Source organism: Phodopus roborovskii, unplaced genomic scaffold (assembly GCF_943737965.1).
Source record: "Phodopus roborovskii unplaced genomic scaffold, PHOROB, whole genome shotgun sequence".
NCBI lineage: Eukaryota > Metazoa > Chordata > Mammalia > Rodentia > Cricetidae > Phodopus > Phodopus roborovskii.
The window spans coordinates 16,808,978-16,831,127 of record NW_026126540.1 but is presented as its reverse complement, the minus strand read 5'-3'; the positions used below and the strand labels follow the sequence as shown (position 1 = coordinate 16,831,127).

The following is a 22,150-nucleotide window of genomic DNA, read 5'->3' as shown; positions in this document are numbered from 1 at the left end:
GACTACATAATCCATATATAATTGGATTCTTTAATTATATTTATTTGTCTTGGAACACATTTAAAAGCCCTGCCATTAAAATATTATAAAACAGAAAATGCACAGTTTTTAAGCTGAAAGATTAAACAAGGAGAATGTGATTAGGCAAATAAAGCCAAATAAAACTAAAAAAATATACTGTAGAGCTATATAAATATATAGTAAAAATTCTTTTAAAAACAAGAATGATTAATAGTCACAATTAAGTAGACCATGATTTTTTAAAAATAAAGATATGATTATTAGAGGGAGAATTTGAAAAATATAAAAGGAACCTAGACATTAAGATTTTTCTATTTATGAGCATGAGTTTTCATTTCCTAAATTACATAGCTTGCTCATCTTCATTGTATACATTTTTTTGTGTGTTTTTATTGTTAGATAACTAAAGTGGCAAAGAATGAAAGCCAGCAACCAAAATGCTTGTATTGCCTTTCTTTTTGTAAAGCAAATTCAAAACAACAATCCTTTGTCCTGCAAAGTTCCAAATTACTATAATTCAAAACAAAACAAGAAACTTACATAATATCCAGACTAAATCATTGTGTTCAGCTTAGAATTTTTGGAGTGTTTGCTTTTAGGTATCATGGTCTAGTTAAACCTTGACATCTAGTGAGGCTCTGGAGACTGTAATATGAAGCAGAGAATGGATAGTTGAAATATCTGGGACTTGTTCAGTCTGTAATTTCTGTATTTATATAGTTGCTCTCTTCAGATGTCTGAAGAGTTGACATGTGGAAGAAAGACTTATCTTCAAGTCCCAGGAAGTAGAAGTAAATCTAATAGAGGAATGTTTTAGGGAGGTAGATGATGGCAAGGTTCTAGAACTGTCTAAGCCTTTAAGCTATTTAAGGCAAAGACACTGCTACAACACTAACCCTCGTATTTTCAACTTGTTTGTATTTAAACTTAATGGAAGAAGGAGAGTGTGGTATATTGTTTTGCGATAAGGTCTTGCTATGTAGCTCTGTTTGGCCTTGAATTTCTGATCTGCTCTTCTCTGCTTCCCAAGTGCTGGGATTAGTGCCACTGTGCCTGACAAGGTTTTATTTTTGTCAAAAGGTTAAATAAATTTCTTGTTGTTCAGTTACTTGTAATAATTAACTCCTAGTCTTTGTAACTTTATCATACAATTCCAGTAAAAACCAGCATTTGTCTAATGTTACATCTGCTAACAGATTGAGGACTTGTGAAATTTTGCTAACCAGTTAGTACTTTTAAAAATAAAATACCTCACCCACACTTTGCCTCATTTTTAGAAATAATGTCTTTACCATTCCTACACACTCTTAACTAGACCACTTCAGTGTACTGTAGATATATTAGACATTGTTCTGTTGCTGTGAAGAAACACCATGACCAAGGCAACTTCTTCAAAAGGAAGCATTTAATTGGGGGCTTGCTTACAATTTCAGAGGCTTTGTACATTATCACAGCAGGGAACTTGGTGGCATGCCTGGTACTGGAGAAGTATCTGAGATCTACATTCTAATCTGCTGACTGAGATAAAGAAAGTGAAAGACACTGGGACCTGGTATGGGTTTGAAAACCTCAAAGCCTACCTCCAGTGTCACACTTCCTCCCACAAGGCCACACCTCCTAATCCTTTCAAATAGTACCACTTCCTGGTGATTAATCATTCAAATGTATGAAGATGTGGGGGCATTGTTATTTATGCCACCACATTCTATTCCCTGGCCCCCATAGATTTGTAGCCATATAGTGTGAAAATGTGTTTATTCCAACTTCAAAATTCCCCATAATCTATCATAGTTCCAACACTGTTTAAAACTTTGAGACAGCTGGACTATGGTGGCACACATCTTTAATCCCAGGACTCAGGTGGCAGAGGGTACTGGGATTGATATGTAAAATATATTTTTAAATATTAAAAAAGTAAAAAGAAAGAAAAGGCACACACACAAAGGGGGAAAAAACAAAACAAAATCTGAGACACTTGACAGTCTCTTAACTATAAAATCAAAATCAAAAAGCAGATCACATACTTCCAACACAATGGCACTGAATATACATAACCTTTCTAAAAGGGAGGAAAGGGAGCATAGTGAGGAAATTCTGGACCAAAGCAGGCTGAAAACCATCAGAGCAAACTCCAAACTGTATCTCCATGCTTGATGTCAGTGTGCTCTTCAGATCTTCAGCTCCTTTTATCTTTGTTGACTGCAACACATTTGTCCTTCTTGGACTTGTTCCACACCCAGACTGCAGCTTTCTGTGACAGGGATCCCATGACTCTGACATCTCTTGCCAATCTTGTGGTGTCCAAGATTCTCTAAGCTTCACCTTCACAGATCATGCAGTGGCCTCTCTGAGCCTCTATGCAGGGACATTTCCTGACACATGCTTGGTCTCAGTGACTTTCCATTGCAGTGACTTTTTTTAAGCTATGGAGGGAAGATTCCATAGCTCTTTCTTGTAGCCTTGACTCTAAAGCCAGAACCACTTGGACAAAGCTACTTTGTTCTACTGTTTGATAGGACTGGAACTTGGCCCCTTGTTCAGATACATTTGCATCAGCTTTCTGTTATTGACAAGTTTCCTTCATTGCTTGCTTGAGCTTTTCTTTAATTCCTTTTCACATGTTGGAAGCTTAGCTGGGTGGAGTCTTGCCCTAAGGTCACCACTCCCTTCAGTCCATTTAGCATGAGTAAACTTTTATCTCCTTGAGCACTGGAACTCCTGTAGTTACATTTAATTTCTTGGTGCTCCTTTTCTCCTCAAATTGCATTTTGTGCATTTATCTTTGTCCAGTTTGCTCCTTTTCATTATAGATGTACATAAGAGTGGCCACTAATAACCACTCAACACAGTCAATGCTAGGTTGTCTTGAAATCTCTGCCAAAACCATTAAATGCTTCTATTTAGCTTCAGGTAGGCTTTTAGTACAAGGGCAAAAAGTAGTCACATTCTTTGCAAAAAATATCATAAGACTGGTCTCTAGGCTAATTAATAGTAATATTATTCCCCTCTGAACTGGACCTCTATAGTTCAGATTGCCCTCAGCATTGTCTCCCATGCTGCTAGTACAATAGCTCCTTAAGCCCAACTTAAAGCATCCAACCACTTTCCTACATCAAAGTTCCAAAGTCTTCCATATTCCTCCAACAAATAGCATGGCTAGGCCTGTTTGAGAAATACATCACTCCCTGATACTAACTTCTGCTTAGTCACATAATTTATATATTATGAACATAATTTATATAGTGGAGGAATAGGAGATTATGGTCTTACTAGGTTTTTAAACATTTTTTTTTATTATTTTATATATCAATCCCAGTACCCTTTCCCCCTCTCCCTCTCTCTCATATCCTCCCAAACCTCTCTCGTCCCATTTCCCACCCTCTCCACAGTGAGGATGATTCCTTCCAGGAGGAATCAGCAAAATCTGTCAAGTCATTTGGAGTAGGGTCTGTGCCCTTCTTCCTGCCTCTAGTATAAGGTAGTATCCCTCCAGGGGAATGTGCTCCCAAAGTCCTTTTGTGTACCAGGGATACATCCTGGTTCCACTGTCAGAGGTCCCTTAGACTGCCCAGGCTTCTAACTGAGACCCATGTTCAGAGGGTCTGAGTAGGTCCAATGCTGGTTTCCCAGCTAATCAGTCTGAGGGTCCATTAGCTGCTCCTTGTTCAGGTCAGCTGTCTCTGTGGGTTTATGTAGCCTAGTCTTGACTCCTTTTATTATCACTCCTCCTTCTCTGAAACTGGATTCCAGGAGTTTGGCTCAATGTTGTTAGCTGTGGATGTCTCCTTCTGTTTCCATCAGCTACTAGATGAGGGCTCTATGATGGTGGATAAGTTGGTTATCAATCTCATTATCAGGGAAGGGCATTTAAGGTAGCCTCTCAACTGTTGCTCAGATTGTTAGTTTGGGTCATCTTTGTAGGTCTCTGGACAATTCTCTAGAGTCAGTTTTCTCTTCAAACCTAACCTATAATGGCCTCCTCTATTATGGTATATCTCTTTTTTTCTTGATCCCCTCTATTCGTCCCCCACCTCAGTCTTCCTTGTCCCACATGTTCTCCTTTCCCCTCTTCTCTTTCTCTTAACTCCCTCTCCACTCACTGCTCCCCCCTCCCAAAATGCTCAGGAGATCTTGTTCCTTTCCCTTCTGTGAGGGACCTTGCATGAATCTCTTAGGTTCCTCCTTGTATCCTAATTTCTCTGGTGGTGTGAATTATAGGCTGGTGATCTTTGCTCTATGACTAAAATCCATATATGAATGAGTACATACAGTGTTCCTCTTTTTGTGACTGTGTTAACTCACTCGGAATGGTTTCTTAAAGTTCCATCCATTTGCCTGAGAATTTCAAGATTCCATTGATTTTAACTGCTGAGCAGTATTCCATTGTGTAAAAGTGCCACATCTTGTTTATCCATTCTTCAGTTGAGGGGCATCTAGATTGCTCTCAGGTTCTTGTTATTACAAATAATGCTTCTATGAACATAGTTGAACAGATGTCTTTGTTGTGTGGATGTGGATCATTTGGTTATATGCCTAAGAGTGGAATTACCTGATCCTGTGGTAGACTGATTCCCATTTCCCTGGGGAACTGCCATACTAATGAAATAGAAGCAGCCATCAATTCTACCAGAAATTCAAAGAACAGCTAATACCAATACTTATAGAAGCAGAAGATTCATCACCAAACTCTTTTTACGAGCCTACAATTACCTTGGTTTACAAGCCACACAAAGACACAACAAAGAAAGAGAACTACAGACCAATATCCCTCATGAACATTGATGCAAAAATACTCAATAAAATATTGGCAAGTCGAATCCAAGGACACATCAGAGAAATTATCCACCATGGTTTTACTAGCTTTTAAAGCATCTGAGGAAATATAGTTTAATCTAGGTCAACAAATGTCCAGAATAGTAGGTCATTTAATATGTAGAATTATTATAAATTATTACATATCTGTGTTAGGTGTGTATATGGCTGGCTGTGTGCATGCAGCGTGAGTGTGTGTGTGTGTGTGTGTGTGTGTGTGTGTGTGTGTGTGTGTGTGTGTGTGTATGTACTTAGGTTTTCTGTCATGTTGACACAAACAAGGGGTATTTGGGAAAAGGGAGCCTCAATTAAGAAAATGCCTCTATTGTCCAGTGGGCAAGTCTGTGAGATGTTTCTTGATTAATGAAAGAGGGTTGAGTCCACTAGGTGGTACCATCCCTGGGCTGGTGGTCCTGGCTTGTATAAGAAAGCAGTCAGTAAGTAGCATTCCTCCATAGACTTTGCTTCAGTTCCTGCCTTGTGTGTTCTTTCCCCAAATTTACTTCATGATGAACTATTTTTGTTATGGTCTTTAGTATAATAGAATTCAAATTCAATATAATTGGAACAAACTAAGTATAATTAACATTTAACACCATGAACATTTGCTTAAACTTTAGAAATAATAATTGACAGTCATGTGTATATGCTGTGTGTGTGTGTGTGTGTGTGTGTGTGTGTGTGTGTGTGTGTGTAAGCAAGAGAGGGGGTTGTGTTTAAAGGCCAGGAGAACAAAACCAGAGATAATATTGAAAATAATGTTAGTTTGTTTATCTTTTTGCTGCACAGTACAAAATTAAAAAGAGCACATTTATTTGACAAAGGACAGGCCAACTTCCTGTTTTTGAATGTCTTTTACCCTATTCTTGACTTTTTGACATTCCTTTTCTTTTTTCCAGTTTCTTGTCTTGATTACTGAATATTCTCTTTAAAATAGTTCTCAGAATATCCTCATTAGCAATTGAAACTTAAAAAAGAAATGACCCCAATACATTCTGAATTTAATTGGACCAGAACACCTGTAAATAATACTCTTGTGCTTGACATTAAAGTAATACACTATTGTTTTTGGATTTCCTGTAAGAATTATCATTATCTTTTTATGTTGAAAGCATTTGCTTGTAATTGATGATTTAAATTTAAAATCTAGTATTTTTCTGTTTGACTTATTTTCACTGAAATTTAAACTAAAGATGTAAACTAAACCACAAAACTCAGTTTGAGTAGATAGGGGTGTTGCAGAGAGAAGATAGTTTCTGTATCTTATAATGTTTCCATTCCACACCTGTACAGAAAATAACCATTTGAGTTTTAATAGTGTTTATAGATGGGAATCTCTGTTACTTTGTATTATCTGGTTTTGATAACCTGTTAGAATCAGTGGTTTTATATTTCATCACAATATATGAAGAATACTTTTACATCAATAGAAGATGTTTTTGCTTTATTTTTTTTTAGTCATTATTTACTACATGTAAACTAAGTATACCAACTGTTTTCTTAGTGACAAATGTGTGTAGTTTATTGCCCACTAGAGGCTGCTTTATTGTATTTTCCTCCAGATGTTAGCCTCTTTTCTTCCATCATTTAGCCACTGTTCTAATTGGATAATTCTGTGTGTTTTTGAAATCTATGCATTTTTATATACTTGGTCTGGTTCTTTAACCTTGTGATTCTGAACATGATCCATGTGATATTTTGTAGCAGTTTTGTTCACCTGCTGTTACTTTATTTTTTTATTTGAGACAGGCAGGATCTCATGTGTTCCAGGATGTGTACATTTATATGGAGCCAAGAATTACATTGATCCTCCTGCTCCTGCATCCTTAAATGTTGAGATTTCAGGCATGTACCACTAAAGCTAGTTTATGTGGTACAAAGGTTTGACCCAAGGCATAATGAGTGGTAGGCAAATAGTCTACCACCCCAGCTTATTTGCTGTTATGAACATAAGCATTCCATTGGATTTTATATTCTGTTGTTTTTATTGATGCTGTCAGTTTTAGACTTTTTGGATAACGATGCTATGGTGATTCTTATACATAATACATTTTAGTTGTCATTTGCACTCAGCTTTGCTGAATATAGTTTTTAAAACATCAGTGGTCTGTGATGAACAGTTTTCCAAAACGACTTTTTCTAGTTTACACTTTGTTAGTGATAATGTGAATTTTAGTTGTGCAGTCTCATGGAGGGGGGAGATGGAGGGATGGAGGGAGGTGGGAAGGAGGGAGGAAGGAAGAGAAAGAGCATTTACTGGGAAATATTTTTGTAAGGATTATATGTTATTAAGTTATCCTCTTTAAGAAGTATGCTTTTGTAGACTGTCCCTTTAATCTAAAGCAGTGGTTCTCAACCTTTTTAATGCTGTGACTCTTGAATATAATTCCTCATGTTGTGGTGACCCCCACCAATAACATTGTTTTCATTGCTATGTTATAATTGTAATTTTGATAGTTATGGATTATAATAAAAGTATGTGATATGCAGGATATCTGATATGTGACCCTTGTGAAAGGTTCATTAGTCCCTCAAAGGGGTCATGACTCACAGGTTGAGAACTACTGATGTAATGTCTTATCTGCCTTTTTCTGTCACTTGTTTACATTTTGTAGGATATATATTTTATAATACCCCTTTTCACTGTGTATCTTGAGAAAACAAGTTTTTAATTTTAATGTAATTCCATTTATTACTGTTTTAAAGTTAATGACATTTGTGTCTTGTGCTAAATTATGAATAATTGCCCTTTATCTTTTTTGTTGTTGTTTGTTTTGGATTCAGAATTTTTAGCCCAAGCTGTCCTCCTACTCATGTGGCAGAGGGGAAAGAGAGGGTAATGAACTTGGTCTTATATATGCAAAACTAGCAATTTACCAAATTAAGTTCATCCTCAGCCCTCTTGATTTAACTTCTTTTAATGCTTGTTACGTGTGCATGTGTATGACATATGAGTGGGAATGAGAATGGCGTGCCGGTTTAAGACATATGACAGCTTTCTGGAGTTGGATAGTGTCTTCTACTTTGCAGAGATAAGCCTTTTGGTTGGTTCTGTTTTCTTCTAGCTATCTTGAGAGCTGCTTGGTCATGCTTTGTCTCTACCTCCCATTTCTCCATATTGTGCACTGGGATTACAGAAGTTCCTGTTACTATATAGGTCCAGCTTTTGAAGGGGGTTTTGGGTATCTGAACTCAGGTCTTCAAGTTAATTACATAGCTAATGCTTTGTCCACTAAACCAGCTCCCTATTCTATTATGGAAGAATTATGGAAGATTGCCATATCCCTGTTACTCTGTAGCGCCACACAAGCATAAATCAGCTGCATACATGCTTAAATTTACCATATGATGAACTAGTGTCACATTAGGGTGAATCAGTAGCATATATGTGCACATGTAAATGAACTAGGTGACATCAATTTTTCTTTTTAAACATTAAAAGCAAAAGCTTCTATCTGAAAACATTCAGATTTTTTGTAGCTATACCAATGAAATTATTTCAACTTCCTGTTTCATATACTTGATATTTGGAAGATTGTTTTGGCTATGTTAACAAGTTTTATTATAAGTCTTAGATTGTCTAGTAGTGTCTTCAAATACTCATTTCTCCTTTGCTTCTATTATTCTATACACACCCGTTAGACCTTTACACTTTTATTGAGTATTTTATTGAGTATTTTATGAGGGCTATTGGTCTGTAGTTCTCTTTCTTAGTTGTATCTTTGTGTGGGTTGGGTACCAAGGAATTATAGCTTTGTAAAAAGAGTTTGGCAATAAACCTTCGGCTTCTATTGTGTGGAACAATTTGGGAAGTATTGATATTACCTGTTCTTTGAATTTCTGGTAGAATTCTGCACTGAAGAATCTGGCCCTGGGATTTTGTTGTTGTTGTTGTTGGGAGACTTTTGATGACTGCTTCTATTTCATTAGGGGTTATAGGTCTATTTAAATTGTTTATCTGATCTTGATTTAATTTTGGTGATACCTATCCAGAAAATTCCATTAAATTTCGAATTTTGTGGAGTACAGGTTTTTAAAGTATGACCTGAATTGTTTCTGGATTTCCTCAGTGTCCGTTGTTATGTCCCCCCTTTCATTTCTGATTTTTTCTGATTTTCTTGTTCTCACTCTGCTCTTTGGTTAGTTTGGATAAACGTTTATCTATCTTGTTGATTTTGAAGAGCCAACCCTTTGTTACAGTGATTCTTCGTATTGTTTTCCTAGTTTATACTTTATTGATTTCAGCCCTCAAATTGATTATTTCCTGGTGTCTACTACTCTGGGGTAAGTTTGATTCTTTTTGTTCTAGGGCTTTCAGTTGTGCTGTTAATTCTCTAATGTGACTATGCTCCGTTTTCTTCATATGGGCACTTAGTGCAATGAACTTTCCTTGTAGCACTGCTTTCAAAGTGTCTCATAAATTTGGGAATTTTGTGTTTTCATTCTCATTGAATTCTAGGAAGTCTTAATTTCTTTCTTCTTTTTTTACACAGGAATGGTACAATTGCACATTGTTCAATTTCCATGAGTTTATAGGGTTTCTGCAATTTGTGTTGTTGAATTCCAACAATTATGGTGGTCTAATAAGGTACAGATGGTTATTCCTTTTTTTTTTTTTTTTTTTTTTTTTTTTTTGTATCTGTTGAGGTTTGCTATGTTGCTGAGTATGTGGTTGATTTTAGAGAAGGTTCCATGTGGAGCAGAGACGGTATATTCTTTTGTGTTTGGATAAAATGTTATATAGATGTCTGTTAAGCCCAACTGGGACATAACTTCTGTTAGTTCTTTTGTTTCTTTGTTAAGTTTCTGTCTGGTGGTCTTGTGTAGTGGTGAGAGTGGGGTGTTTAATTCTCCCACTATGAGTGTGTGAAGTATGTGAAGATTTGAGTTTTAGTATTGTTTCTTTTACGAATGTGGGTGCCTTTATATTTGGGGCATAGATGTTCAAAATTAAGACTTTGTCCTGATGGATTTCTCCTGTGATGAATATGAAACGACTTTCTTCATCTCTTTTGGTTGATTTTGGTTTGAAGTCTAACTTGTTAGATATTAGGATAGTTACACCTACTTGTTTCTTGGGTCCATTTGATTGGAAGATCTTTTCCCAACTCTTTACTCTGAGGTAATGCCTGTCTTTGAAGCTTAGGTGCATTTTTTTGTATGCAGAAGAAGGATGGGCTCTGTCATTCCATCCATTCTTTTTATATGCTAGTTAAGACCATTAATATTGTGCCCTATTTTTTAATAGGGCTATTTGGTGTTTTGGTGACTAGTTTCTTAAGTTCTTTGTATATTTTGGAGATCAGCCCTCTGTTAGATGTAGGATTGGTGAAGATATTTTCCCAGCTGTGGGCTGCCAGTTTGTCTTACAGAAGCTTCTCAGTTTGAGGAGGGTCCCATTTATTAATTGTCAGCCTCAGTGTCTGTACTACTGGAGTTATGTTCTGTAAGCAGTCTCTTGTACCAATTTGTTCAAGAGTACTTCCCACTTTCTCTTCTAAGAAGTTCAGTGTGGCTGGATTAATGTTGAGGTCTTTGATCCATTTGGACTTGAGCTTTGTGCATGTTGATAGACATGGATCAATCTGCAGTCTTCTATACACCATCATCCAATGTCCCAGCACTATTTGTTGAAGATGCTTTCCTCCTTCCATTGTATACTTTTAGCTGTTTTGTCAAAAATCACATATTCGTAGGTGTGTGGGTTAATAACAGGATTTTCAATTCGATTCCATTGGTCTACCTGTCTATTTTTGTGCCAATACCAAGCTGTTTTCATGACTATAGCTCTATAATAGAGCTTGAAGTTGGGGATGGTGATGCCTCCTGAAGTTCCTTTATGTACAGGGTTGTTTTCGTTATCCCGAGTCTTTTGTTTTTCCATATAAAGTTGATAATTATCCTTTCAAGGTCAGTGAAGAATTGTGCTGGGATTTTGATGGGGATTGCATTGAATCTGTAGGTTGGTAACCTAGTCACAAAAAGAGGAACATGGTATGTACTCACTCATATATGGATTTTAGACATAGAGCAAAGGATCACCAGCCTATAATTCACACCACCAGAGAAACTAGGATACAAGGAGGAACCTCAAAGATTCATACAAGTTCCCTAATAGAAGGGGAGAGGAACAAGATCTCCTGAGAATATTGGTATTTGGGGGGAGGGCAGTGAGTGGAGAGGGAGCTAGGAGAAAGAGAAGGGGAGGAGAGGAAAGCATGTGGAACTAGGAGGATTGAGTCAGGGGAGGAATAGATGAGAGAAAGAGAGAGAGAGATACCATAAAAGAGGGAGCCATTATAGGCTTGAAGAGAAAACTGACTCTAGAGAAATGTTCAAAGACCTACAAGACTGACCCCAACTAACAATTTGAGCAACAGTGGAAAGGCCACCATAAATGCCTTTCCCTGATAATGAGATTGATAACTAACTTATCCACCATCATAGAGCCCTCATCTAGTAGCTGATGGAAACAGAAGCAGACACCCACAGCTAAACAGTGAGCGAACTGGAATCCAGATGCAGAGAGGGAGGACAAGACCAGGCTACAGAAACCCACAGAGACAGCCGACCTGAACAAGGAGGACCTAATGGACTCCCAGGCTGATGGCTGAGAAACCAGCATTGGACCTACTCAGAGCTCCCGAACATGGGTCTTAGTTAGAAGGCCTTGGTAGTCTAAGGGACCTCTGACAGTGGAACCAGGATGTATCCCTGGTGCACAAAAGGACTTTGGGAGCACATTCCCCATGGAGGGATACTCCCTTAACCGAGAGGCTGGAGGGTAGGCCTAGTTTCTGCTCCAAATGACTTGACAGGTTTTGTTGACCCCTCCTGGAAGGCACCACCCTCCCTGTGGAGTGGGGAGAGGGGATGGAAGGGAGGGTGGTCGGGGGCATGGGAGGGAGGGAGATAGGAAGGGAGGGTGGAGAAATTGGGATCGATATATAAAATAAGAAAAAAATGTAGATACTGAGATGTGACTGCAGATGACTCAAATAATAACCAGTAAAATAAATAGGAGGGAAAATAAAGTCCATTGATATTAAAGGAAAGTAAGGACAGTTGATTTTTAATTCTTGTTGGTTTAGATATGTTGTTGGCGATGTTATTGTGAGTATATTTGCCCTACTTTTTCTTTTGGGTTCTGGTAAAGTGGGATTATCTTTTGTATATGTTTTTGTAAGCATAGTTAACTTCCTTGGGTTGGAGTTTTCCTTCTAGAACTTTTCTGTAGGGCTGAATTTGTGGGTATGTATTGTGAAAATCTGGTTTTATCATGGAATATCTTGTTTTCTCTCTCTATAGTGATTGAGAGTTTTGCTGGATATAGTAACCTGGGCTGGCATCCATGGACTCTTAGTATTTGTATAACATCTATCCAGGACCTTCTCACTTTCAGGGTTTCCTTGGAGAAGTCAGGTATAATTTTAATAGGTCTGCCTTATATATCATCTGGCCTTTTTCCTTCACTGCTTTATATATTCTTTCTCTATTCTGTATGTTAGGTGTTTTGATTTTTATGTGGCAAGAGGACTTTTTTTTGGTCCATTCTATTTGGTGTTTGTTATGCTTTTTGTTCTTTCATAAGCTTGCCCTTCTTCAGATTGGGAACATTTTCTTCAATGATTTTGTTGAATATGTTTTCTGCATGTTTGGGCTGGGCTTCTTGGCCTTCTTCTGTGACTATTGTTCTTAAGTTTGGTCTTTTCATGGTGTCTTACATTTCCTGGATGTTTTGTGTTAAGGATTTATTGGATTTAAGGTTTTCTTTGGTCGATGAATCTATTTCCTCTAGTTTATCTTCAGTGCCTGAGATTCTCTCTTCGATCTCTTGTATTCTGTTTGTTATGCTTGCATCTATAGTTCCTGATTGTTTGCCCAGTTTTTCTATTTCCAGCATTCCCCCAGTTTGTGTTTTCTTTGTTTCTCTATTTCAGTTTTCAGGTCTTGAACTGTTTGAATTATTTCCTTCATCTGTTTGATTGTTTTTTTTTTTTTTTTCTTTCTTGGCTTTCCTTGCTGTCTTTAAGAGATATGTTCATTTCTCACATTTTTTTGCTTGACATTTTCCTCTATTTCTTCCAGTTTTTTGTTTGTTTCTACTTCCATTTCTTTAAGGGGTTTTCCCATATCATCTTTGAGGGCCTCTATCATTTTCATGAAGTTATTTTTTTAAGTTGTTCTCTTCTACTTCATCTGCTTTGGTGATCAGGTCTAGTTGGTGTAGAGTCCCTAGATTCTGGTGGTGTCATACTGGTCTTTCTATTGTTGAGTGTCTTCTTGTATTGCTGTCTACCCACCACTTCTTCTAGGGGGTGCAGGTGGAGTCTCTCTCTTTATACCCTGCTGTCCCACTGGGTGTAGGTGGGTCAGGAGTTCGATGCCAGTAATTCTGGATGATCTGAGCTCACTTGGCGGTCTCTCAACCAGAGGCCACAGCAGGACCAAGGATGTTGTGAAGGTGGGCTCCGGATGGTCTCAAGCACTCAGGCAGAAGTCAGGTGAATGAGCCCAAAGGTCAGGTAAGGGCAGCCTTCAGATGTGGAGTGACGGCTCCAGTATGTGGAGAGCTAGTATTGGTGTGTTGGATCTGTGCTCTGGCCAAACACTCATCCCGGAGCAGTGGGCCCAGCAGGGCCAAGGATGAGAGGGAAAGGCTGGCTCTGGGTGAGGGATGGTCTGGAGTACCAGGACTGGACTACTCAGGCCAAGGGTATAGAGGTGAATGAGATGTGGAGCTAAGCAAGGCAGTTCCCAGGAAAGGATGTGTTTGGGGGGGGGGAGGGATGGATTTGTCCTGGGCTGGTCCCAGACTCACCTGAGGCAGAAAGCAGGCAAAGGGACCCAAAGGTCAGGTGAGGACAGGCTCAAGATGGTTTCGAGTGGAGGGGCAGGTGCAGTATATACAGAGGCAACCCAGGAAGTTCCAAAGAGAGGATGGGGTGTGTTGGACCCAAGCTCTGTCCAAATGCTTGCCCTGAGCTGTGGGCCCAGCCCCATAATCTCATTTCTATGCTCGAGTAAAACTCCTTTGTGTATATATGCCACATTCCTTTATCTGGTCATCTGTTGCTGGTCTGCTTTCATTATGTTGGTTAATGTGACTATTGCTGCAGTAAACATGGATGTACAGATATGTCTGTGATGTGCAGGCATAGACCACCTTGGGTATATCCCAGGAGTTTGCTGTAGGTGGATCATGTGATCAACCTTAATTTTTTTGAGGAACCTCCATACTGATTGATTAAGTCACACCCCTAAAGCAATGGACAAGTATCCCTACTCCTTTTAAGCATTTGCATTTCTGTAATGGCTAAGATACTGAACACATTTTCATAAATTTATTGGCTAGTTATATTTCATTTGAGAACTGTCTCTTTAATTCATTTGTTGGTTAGATGATTTGTTCTTTGGATAACAAATTCTTTGAGTTCTTAGTATTTTGGATAATAATTTCCTGTCAGTTGAGTAGCTGACAAAGATCTTCTCTCATTCTGTAAGGCTCTGTCTTCATTCACTGCTGTCTTTGCTATGCGGAGGCTTTATTTGCTGCAGTCTCAGTTGTCAGTTTTTGTCATTGTGTCCCAAGCTATTCCGAAAGTCACTTCCTATCCTCATATCTTGACATTTACCCCCTATAGTTTAGAGTTTAGATACATTACATGTTTGATTCATTTTAAGTTGATTTTTATGCAGCATGGAAGATAGAGGTTTAGTTTTATCCTATAATACAGATTCCCAGCTTATTACTGTCTTTCCTCTGATGTACACTAGTACAAACCTCTGTTAAGATGAACTTATTTCAGGTCCTCTGTTTTCTCAGTGGTCTAGTGATCTACATGTGGGTTTATGGGCCACTGTCCAGACATAATTATTTTAAGATCCAGTTTGAAATTTTATTGTCTAAATATTATAGAGACCTGTTTTGTTAACTTTAGATGATCATGTTTATTTCCTAATATACTGATTTTTTTTATTGAATGCCAGATATTTCATATAAAAATTATAGAGAATTTGAAGTCTAACATGATGTTACCTTTACTCAGAGAGGAGTTATTTCCTCATCACAAAGGTGCCAAAGGATTGAAAAGTCTAGATTATCTTATTCCCAGTGGGAAATGAGACATTTTTTAAGTTTGGTTTAGTGTACTGGCCAATTCAGTGACCTTGAATTCAGTTCACATTGCTGCTCTATTTGAGTTTAGTTTATGAGTCGGTCTACTTGAGTTGAGTATTACCAAGGTTGGTCTTGCCTTAACAGTAGCTCCTCCTCAGCTCCCAGTTTGTTACCTCTGAGCTTCACTGATTTTTTTTTCATGTATTATAGTTTCCCCTTGTTTGTCATTTCCATTTTGAGACTTGACCAGTCCTTACCAGGGACAAGACAATTCTCCAAGAAGATTATACCTTTTTGAATTTTCATTATATCTTAAGTTCATGATTCTATAATTGTTATCATCTTAGCTGTTGCCATTGTTTTTCAGATAGGTGTTTTGTGTTTAAAAATAAAATTTTTCAATAACTAGTTCATTATGTGGTAACAAGTTATTGGAACATTTTTATGCTGAATTTTCTTTAAAGTATTTAAAATGCTACAGTGCTTTTGGAGATCATTGGATATGGTTTACTTGTACATACTTGCGTGTATTTTCTTAGCATAGAGTTGGATATATATTCTTGATGGAAAGATTTATGGCATATGAAGAGATGACAACTAAAATAGATGGATGTTAAAGTGGAACTGTATTTGGTTATAGTAGTTTCCTAGGAAAATTGTCTTGTCAAGCAAGTTTTTGAAGTTTAGCATTATTTTGGCCATCCATCTCTTCTAAAGGCAGGGAAGAAATGATACTTCATGTGTAAATAACTATACCTACAGAACATTTTCTCCATTTGCTTAAATTTCTCTGCTTTTCTGAAATTATGCATCATTGTTTAATTTTTAAAATTCTTTATCTTAATAGGCAAGTATTTCCTGAATACACTGATGAGTAAGAACTTAATTAACTTAGAAGTATTTTTAGATGATGTACCATCATGATTTTCATTTAGATATCAGAATACTGTTCTTTGTTCATCTTTTCAGAATCCAAAAATGATACCTGTTTGCCAATTGTCTCTTTTTCTCCATTTTTTAATTACCAATCAGAGAGTTTTAAACTAAAGTTATCAAGGATTCCATGCACTTCCAAGATAGGGATAACACCAACCTAAAGACTCAATTCTTTTCTGTCTTCACTGCTTACAGACAGGGAACACAGTCTCTTCAGCCTGGACCTGTGTAGAAGAATTTGGAGGAAATAAGCAGGTAAGAAAACATCTCTTAGGAATATTGTGCTATATTTTGTTCTCAGAAAAAGTTTTCAGCTAGTCCTCTCCTGACCATATGAGGAAATGCCTAGAATTGTATAATGAAACCCTCTGTGGTATTTTGTTTATAAGAGCTTATTAGCTATAGACTCATTAAGAAAAAAATTAAAATTTAAATGGGTTTCCATATTTCAGATATTTTCCAAACTTTGAACCTAACAATGTTCTGATATCTAAATTGGACCGCTGAGATTGTATATAGTAGTTTAAAGCAGATATAGTTAGCTGGTATTTCTCAAAGTAAGCTTTAGAATGAGACTATTTTTCTACATTATTAAAATAATATTTTGACTCTAAATTATTTCTATAACAATTCACTGTGGATTTTTCTCACCAGGGTACAAGAAAGAGACCTTTAGGTGGGCAGGGCTGCAGCTTGAAGGCAGTTTATGAATAGCTAAAACTCACTTTTTACGTGTAAAGGGAATTAGCCCATGTAATAATTCTGTGTCCTGAGTAGGTTACTTCACCATGATGTGCCTTAATTCAGCATTACCAAAGGGCTCCATTGTCTCATATGGTTATATTTGGCATGTACTGAGTGCTAGACAAGCATTATCAGAGATTATTAATGTCTGTGAGAAATATGTTTGTTATTCTTGACACTTAAATTTTAGATCCTCAAACTTACAGATCTTAAATCTTACCGAAGTTTCAAACACACAGTATTATTTTAGAACTACCTCTTTTAAACCCATGGAGTTAAAGCTTTACTTAGAAAACATGATTGTGAGGACTGATTTACTGGCAAAAAAATGAAACCTGAGGAGAGTTGCTGTCCTTATTTAAGTCTAAGCCTTTTTTCTTCAGTCTGGCCCAGGTATTTATCTGGTGAGCTCCAGTCTGGGGCCTGTTCTGAAGCCTAGACGTACAGCTCCAGTCATAGTTCTTGCACCAAGTAGCTGCTATCTAGACAGTTGAGAAACTAGCATTACAAAGAGTCTGTCATTATGATCTTTAGTACATAGGGAACAAATAACCATCTCACAATATGGTTAGTTTGGTCTTCTTGCATCACTAAAAGGAAAGCAGCTAATTTCAGTGTCAGTGGGCACTTTCTTTATATGGTGTTCTCTTTTTTGTTTGTGTGCTATGTCTTGGTTTCTAGAGAGATTATTGTTCATGGTTTCTTATTATTTCCCAGTACTGGGGAGGTAGAGGCAAAGGGATGAGTAGTATCAAGCTCATCCCTGGTACAACTTAAAGGATAGCCTGGGATACTTGAGACACTGGAAGGAAGGGAGAGAGATCTCTTTTAGAACATTCTCATGGTTGATCTCTCACCACCAGTGCAAATGAAATTACAAATTTTTTTTAGCATGTAAGGAATTGTGTATGAAGCTGCATGCATTGAGAACAGAAGTTGTGAAAATGGATAGGTACAAGTCACACCCAGGCAGCTTAGGGAATAGCACCATTGATTTGACATTTGTTCTTCTGGTCTTTTGAAATGGAGAATTTTGGCGGTCTTTGGAGATGTTTTCTTTCAAATATTCTGTTTAAGGTTTCTTAAAAGGATGGCCAGATGGAAACAATACTTTCCTAGGAGTCAGGAGGTCTGACATTTTTAGCTCCTTCAATATCCATATACCCATGGATCTATGGATCTCCCTTACCTAGTCCACTGTTTTCTGTCTTAGTCATTCATGTGAACTGGGGTTATTTCATTTGAATTAACAACTTGCAGTTTCATTCAGTCCATTCTCCACCTTAAATTTGGAATTAGATTAGCAAAAAGTTTATTAGCATCAGTAGTCAAAAAATAAAACCAATATTGATGAACAAAAGGCTTAATATATCTGAACAAAGATATTTACATATGCAATGCTGTATTATTAGTCATAAAGGAATCTAAATTAAAACCACAGTGAAATACAGTATCACATTTATTGGCATAGCTATAGCTAAAACTACTAGACCAGGTTTGGTGGTGCATACCTATTATCACAACATTTGGGAGGCAGACGTAGGAGGGTGAATGAAAATTTGAGGCCAAACTTTTCTACAAGGTGAATTCCAGGCCAACCAAAGCCATAGTAAGATGTAGTGAGCAACACCTTCTACCCTCCGTGTGTGTGTGTGTGTGTGTGTGTGTGTGTGTGTGTGTGTGTGTGTGTGTGTGTGTATGCTGGCATACCACCTGTTGTAAAAGATGTGGTGTGACCATTTGACAACTTCATATTTTACTATTTGAACACACTGTGGTTACAGTAAAGAATTTTAGAGTATATCTCTACCCCATGCCCCAGCAACCTTGTTCCCAGGTATTTACCCCAAAGAAAAAACATCCCAAAAGATTTATATAAGAATGAGCATAGAGCATATTTGTAAGAGATCAGTGTTAGAAAAGTTCACATATTTTTCAGTAGGTGATTACACAAAATTCATGGTATATTCATGTAGCCAAGTAATAATTAACAATGAAATGGAAGAGATTGCTGAAATAGATAACATGAATTTTAGAAAGAATTTAAACAAATATAGCAAGTATTTTAAAAGTAACAAAATTCAAAACTAGATGAATTAATCCATGGTGGTAGAAGTCAGAAAGTGACTACAAATTGAAAAGAGACAAGTGACCAGGTGGATATCTTTTTAAAAATCTATTTAGTGTGGATTGCATAAGCTTATATAACTAAAAATTCAATAAATGAATACATAGAGTATGTGCCTTTTACTGTTTGTAAATTTTACTTCAATTTTAAATATCTAATAGCTGAATTACATGAAGTATAAAATTTGAACTCTGAAATTGTCTCTCTGTCATTCATAAAGAAGGAAAAACATTGTACAGTTGAGTTGGGTCTAAAACAATGGGACTGAATAGTTGAGGATATACTTCAAGGGGAATAAATGGGATAGGGTTGGGGCAAGTATGTACATGCTTGAAATTTTAAGGCATTTATTAATATTTTTGTCTGCTTTCTGTTTTATATGATACATAAAATATACCTAAGGAATATGCTTCTACTCCTATGTTTATTTAACTATATGTTTTTATTTTACATTTGTTATCTTATTTGACATATATTCTGGTTTCTAATCACCCAGATGTTTTTCTGAATACACTTAGATTCATAGTGGTGTTTGGAATAGAGTTATTTATGAAGCACTTGTGAAATTTTAACAAAGATCTAGCTAAAGTCTTTCACTTGCCCAATTCTTGGAGTAGTTTGGAGATTTGTTTTCATCTTACATGAGTAATGTTATGAATCAACTTCTAATTTTAAATTTAATGTAGTTTTCTTTAAAAATGAGAATATAGTAGGTGATCTATGTTTGTTTAAAGATTTATGATAAAGGCTGCCAGAAATGCTATTTTTTTTTTGCTCATAGCCAGCTCTCTAGTTTGGTTTTTAATCTTCCTCTACCTTCTGAGTTCACATAAGTAGGTTCCATTATGTCTTGAATGGATGGAAACTCAAAGAAAGCATATCTCCTTGGAAACATTTCCTATCTGCTGAAGTCACTTTTAAACCATGTTGTTGATGACTACATAAGTAAAATTTAGAGTTATGTGCATTAGCAGTATGTGGTTACTAAGGGACTGTGTTCAGATAGCAGTCTTCAACAGGAAAGAATCAGAACTGTAAAAGGGCAATTTATTCATCAATACATAGACCATCTAACGTTTCAGTTTATATTCAATACTTTAACCCTTGAGTAAAGTAGATTCTTTAAAGTAAATATGATGTTATAAAAGCAAATGGTTTCAAAGTAATTTCAAACTTCAAAATATCCAGAATATTTTGAACACTGTTTTAGACATTTCATAACATTTCTTAAAATAAGCTGCTTTATTGACCATGTGGTACCATTCATAAAAAGTAATTTATTAAAATAATCTAATTAGAGTTTTACAATGCTAGCATTTAAAACTAATTACAACTGATTTTCATTTTTTTATTTTTTCTTAAATAGGTCCTTTCTGATGTTGCTTGAGCTTATTCTCCTGCAGTTGGTCTCATTCCTGTTCGTTATACATTAAGTCCCATGACAACATTAAGTTGATGCTCATGTGTTATAGGCCTCATAGTGAATGATATTGGAGGGGGGAAGCTTGACCTGTACATTAAATTATCTTATTCCATTCTTCCATTCCAAAAATACCAAAATTTTTATACATGATCATTTTACAGTTGCAGTCACCACTTTGACTTACATTAAAGAGCATAGTTGAGTTTTTGGAAAGAACAGGATCTACAAATTTGGTCAATAAAATACACACATACAAAATTACTATAATTAAGGAAGCAGGAAATTATTGGTCCATAAGATGAATGTTTGTTTGAAATTAATATTTCAAATATAATTGTTTTAATAATTTGGTTAATTTTGGATATTTTCTATACTATTAAGTTGATAATGGTTTTTGAAGTTCATTTGATAGAGATGACTCATTTTCCTGTTTTGTGGTACCAGTGAGACTCTAATGTTAAATTGATGTGTTTGGTTATATGAGTGTTTGTGCCAGCATTTAAATAATGAAATTTTGGACAGTTAATACCAGAAGTCCAGGGGGCAAGTGCTTATGCTGGTTTGATGCCTAATATAGTTTCAAAAAAAGAAAGAAAGAAACTGAATTTGCTGTTCTTTTTTTTCTCTTCATAATATACTTGGTGTCAAAACCAAATTTAAAGAAGCTTCTTTGTTGATTAAAGAGAAATCAGGGTTTCTTTTTTCTGCATTAGAAAGAAAAAGATACCCAAGAATGCACTATAGTAAGACCTTTCAAGCAGTGCTGTCAGTTAAGGAAAGAGTCTTGACTTGATGTAATTGTTAGTGTTTGCACTGCAGTGATAGTAATCCACCATCATTACAGTATCATCAGGTATTTAAATGTTAGAACATTATGTTAAAATGTGATTGTTGTCTGAATGTTTTGTCTCTTGAATTAAATTTGTGTCCATGAAGATGTGCAGCATAATTGTTCATATATTTATTTACAGACTACAATTTCCGTCGCAGCTCAATAAATAGTCTTTCCCCTGTTAGTGCTACCCTCTCTTCTGGGACTCCCAGCGTGCTTCCTTATACTTCAAGGCCTTACTCTTATCCAAGTTATCCCTTGTCACCAACAATATCACTTGCTAATGGCAGCCATGTTGGACAACGACTATATATCTCCAATCAGGCCTCATTCTTCTGAAGAAAGTCTGGATACATTAGTATAACATTTCTTTGTATAAGGCATGGAAATTAAAAGTACTGTTGTATTTTAGATTTGGGTTTGCACATTTGACTTTAAAAACTATATCTTAACATATTAAACATCAACTATAATTCAGAATGACAAGAGTGGTAGGATTTGCAGAGATGCATTTAAAAGTTATTCAGTGATAGCAAACTACTACTGTCTTTGTAAACTTGGGGGGTTTCTAAATCCTGAGTTTGAAGATTCCAGTAGTTTATTTTATTTTATTTTTTTTTTGTATAACAACTTTGTAAAACATCATTTCGCAAATATTGAAGTACTTAGAGACAGTGTTTGTACTAGACTAGATTACCAAGGATCGCTATCTGTAGTAGAGTTCAGAACAGTTATGTAACCAGAAGCATCTAACTATTATGTAGAAAGAAATGATGAGACAAAAGAGATTAAGATACAGATTTTTGGAAGTCACAATAAAAAATCAGTTTACCATGTGGTCCTTGAAAGTAACTAAATATTTTAGTTAATATTTGTTACACAAATAAATTACAATTTTGCTGTTAATATATTTAAGGTTTTTATAGTTTTGATTCATTTATGTTTTGATATTCATTGCATTGTTTTGGTAAGAAGTGTTAATGTTTTTTAAATGTTGAAATCATGTGTTGTTTAATTTTTATACTTCAAATTCTTCAACATTAAATATATGATGCTACTAATGTGTGTTTTGTTTTTATTAGAATTCACACACAAATGTCTCTCTGAGAATAGTTTCACCTTCCAGATTAACAG

At 36.3% G+C, this 22,150-nt stretch overlaps 1 protein-coding gene across 5 annotated transcripts in view; it reads left to right on the top strand.

Annotated features, from left to right (window-relative positions):
- The window catches only part of Rbm46 (RNA binding motif protein 46), a 46,366-nt gene extending 24,385 nt beyond the window's left edge, over nucleotides 1-21,981 (top strand). For 3 of the 5 annotated variants that reach the window (XM_051199144.1, XM_051199145.1, XM_051199146.1), the window contains exon 5: nucleotides 21,156-21,981. In XM_051199144.1, the coding sequence (XP_051055101.1) occupies nucleotides 21,156-21,355 (200 nt within the window). In that variant the 3' untranslated portion in view covers nucleotides 21,356-21,981. Of the gene's footprint in view, nucleotides 1-16,084; nucleotides 16,145-20,127 lie in introns of all 5 variants that reach the window. The other 2 variants (XM_051199147.1, XM_051199148.1) reach the window with 2 other exon arrangements.
- Nucleotides 21,982-22,150: the final 169 nt, after the last annotated feature.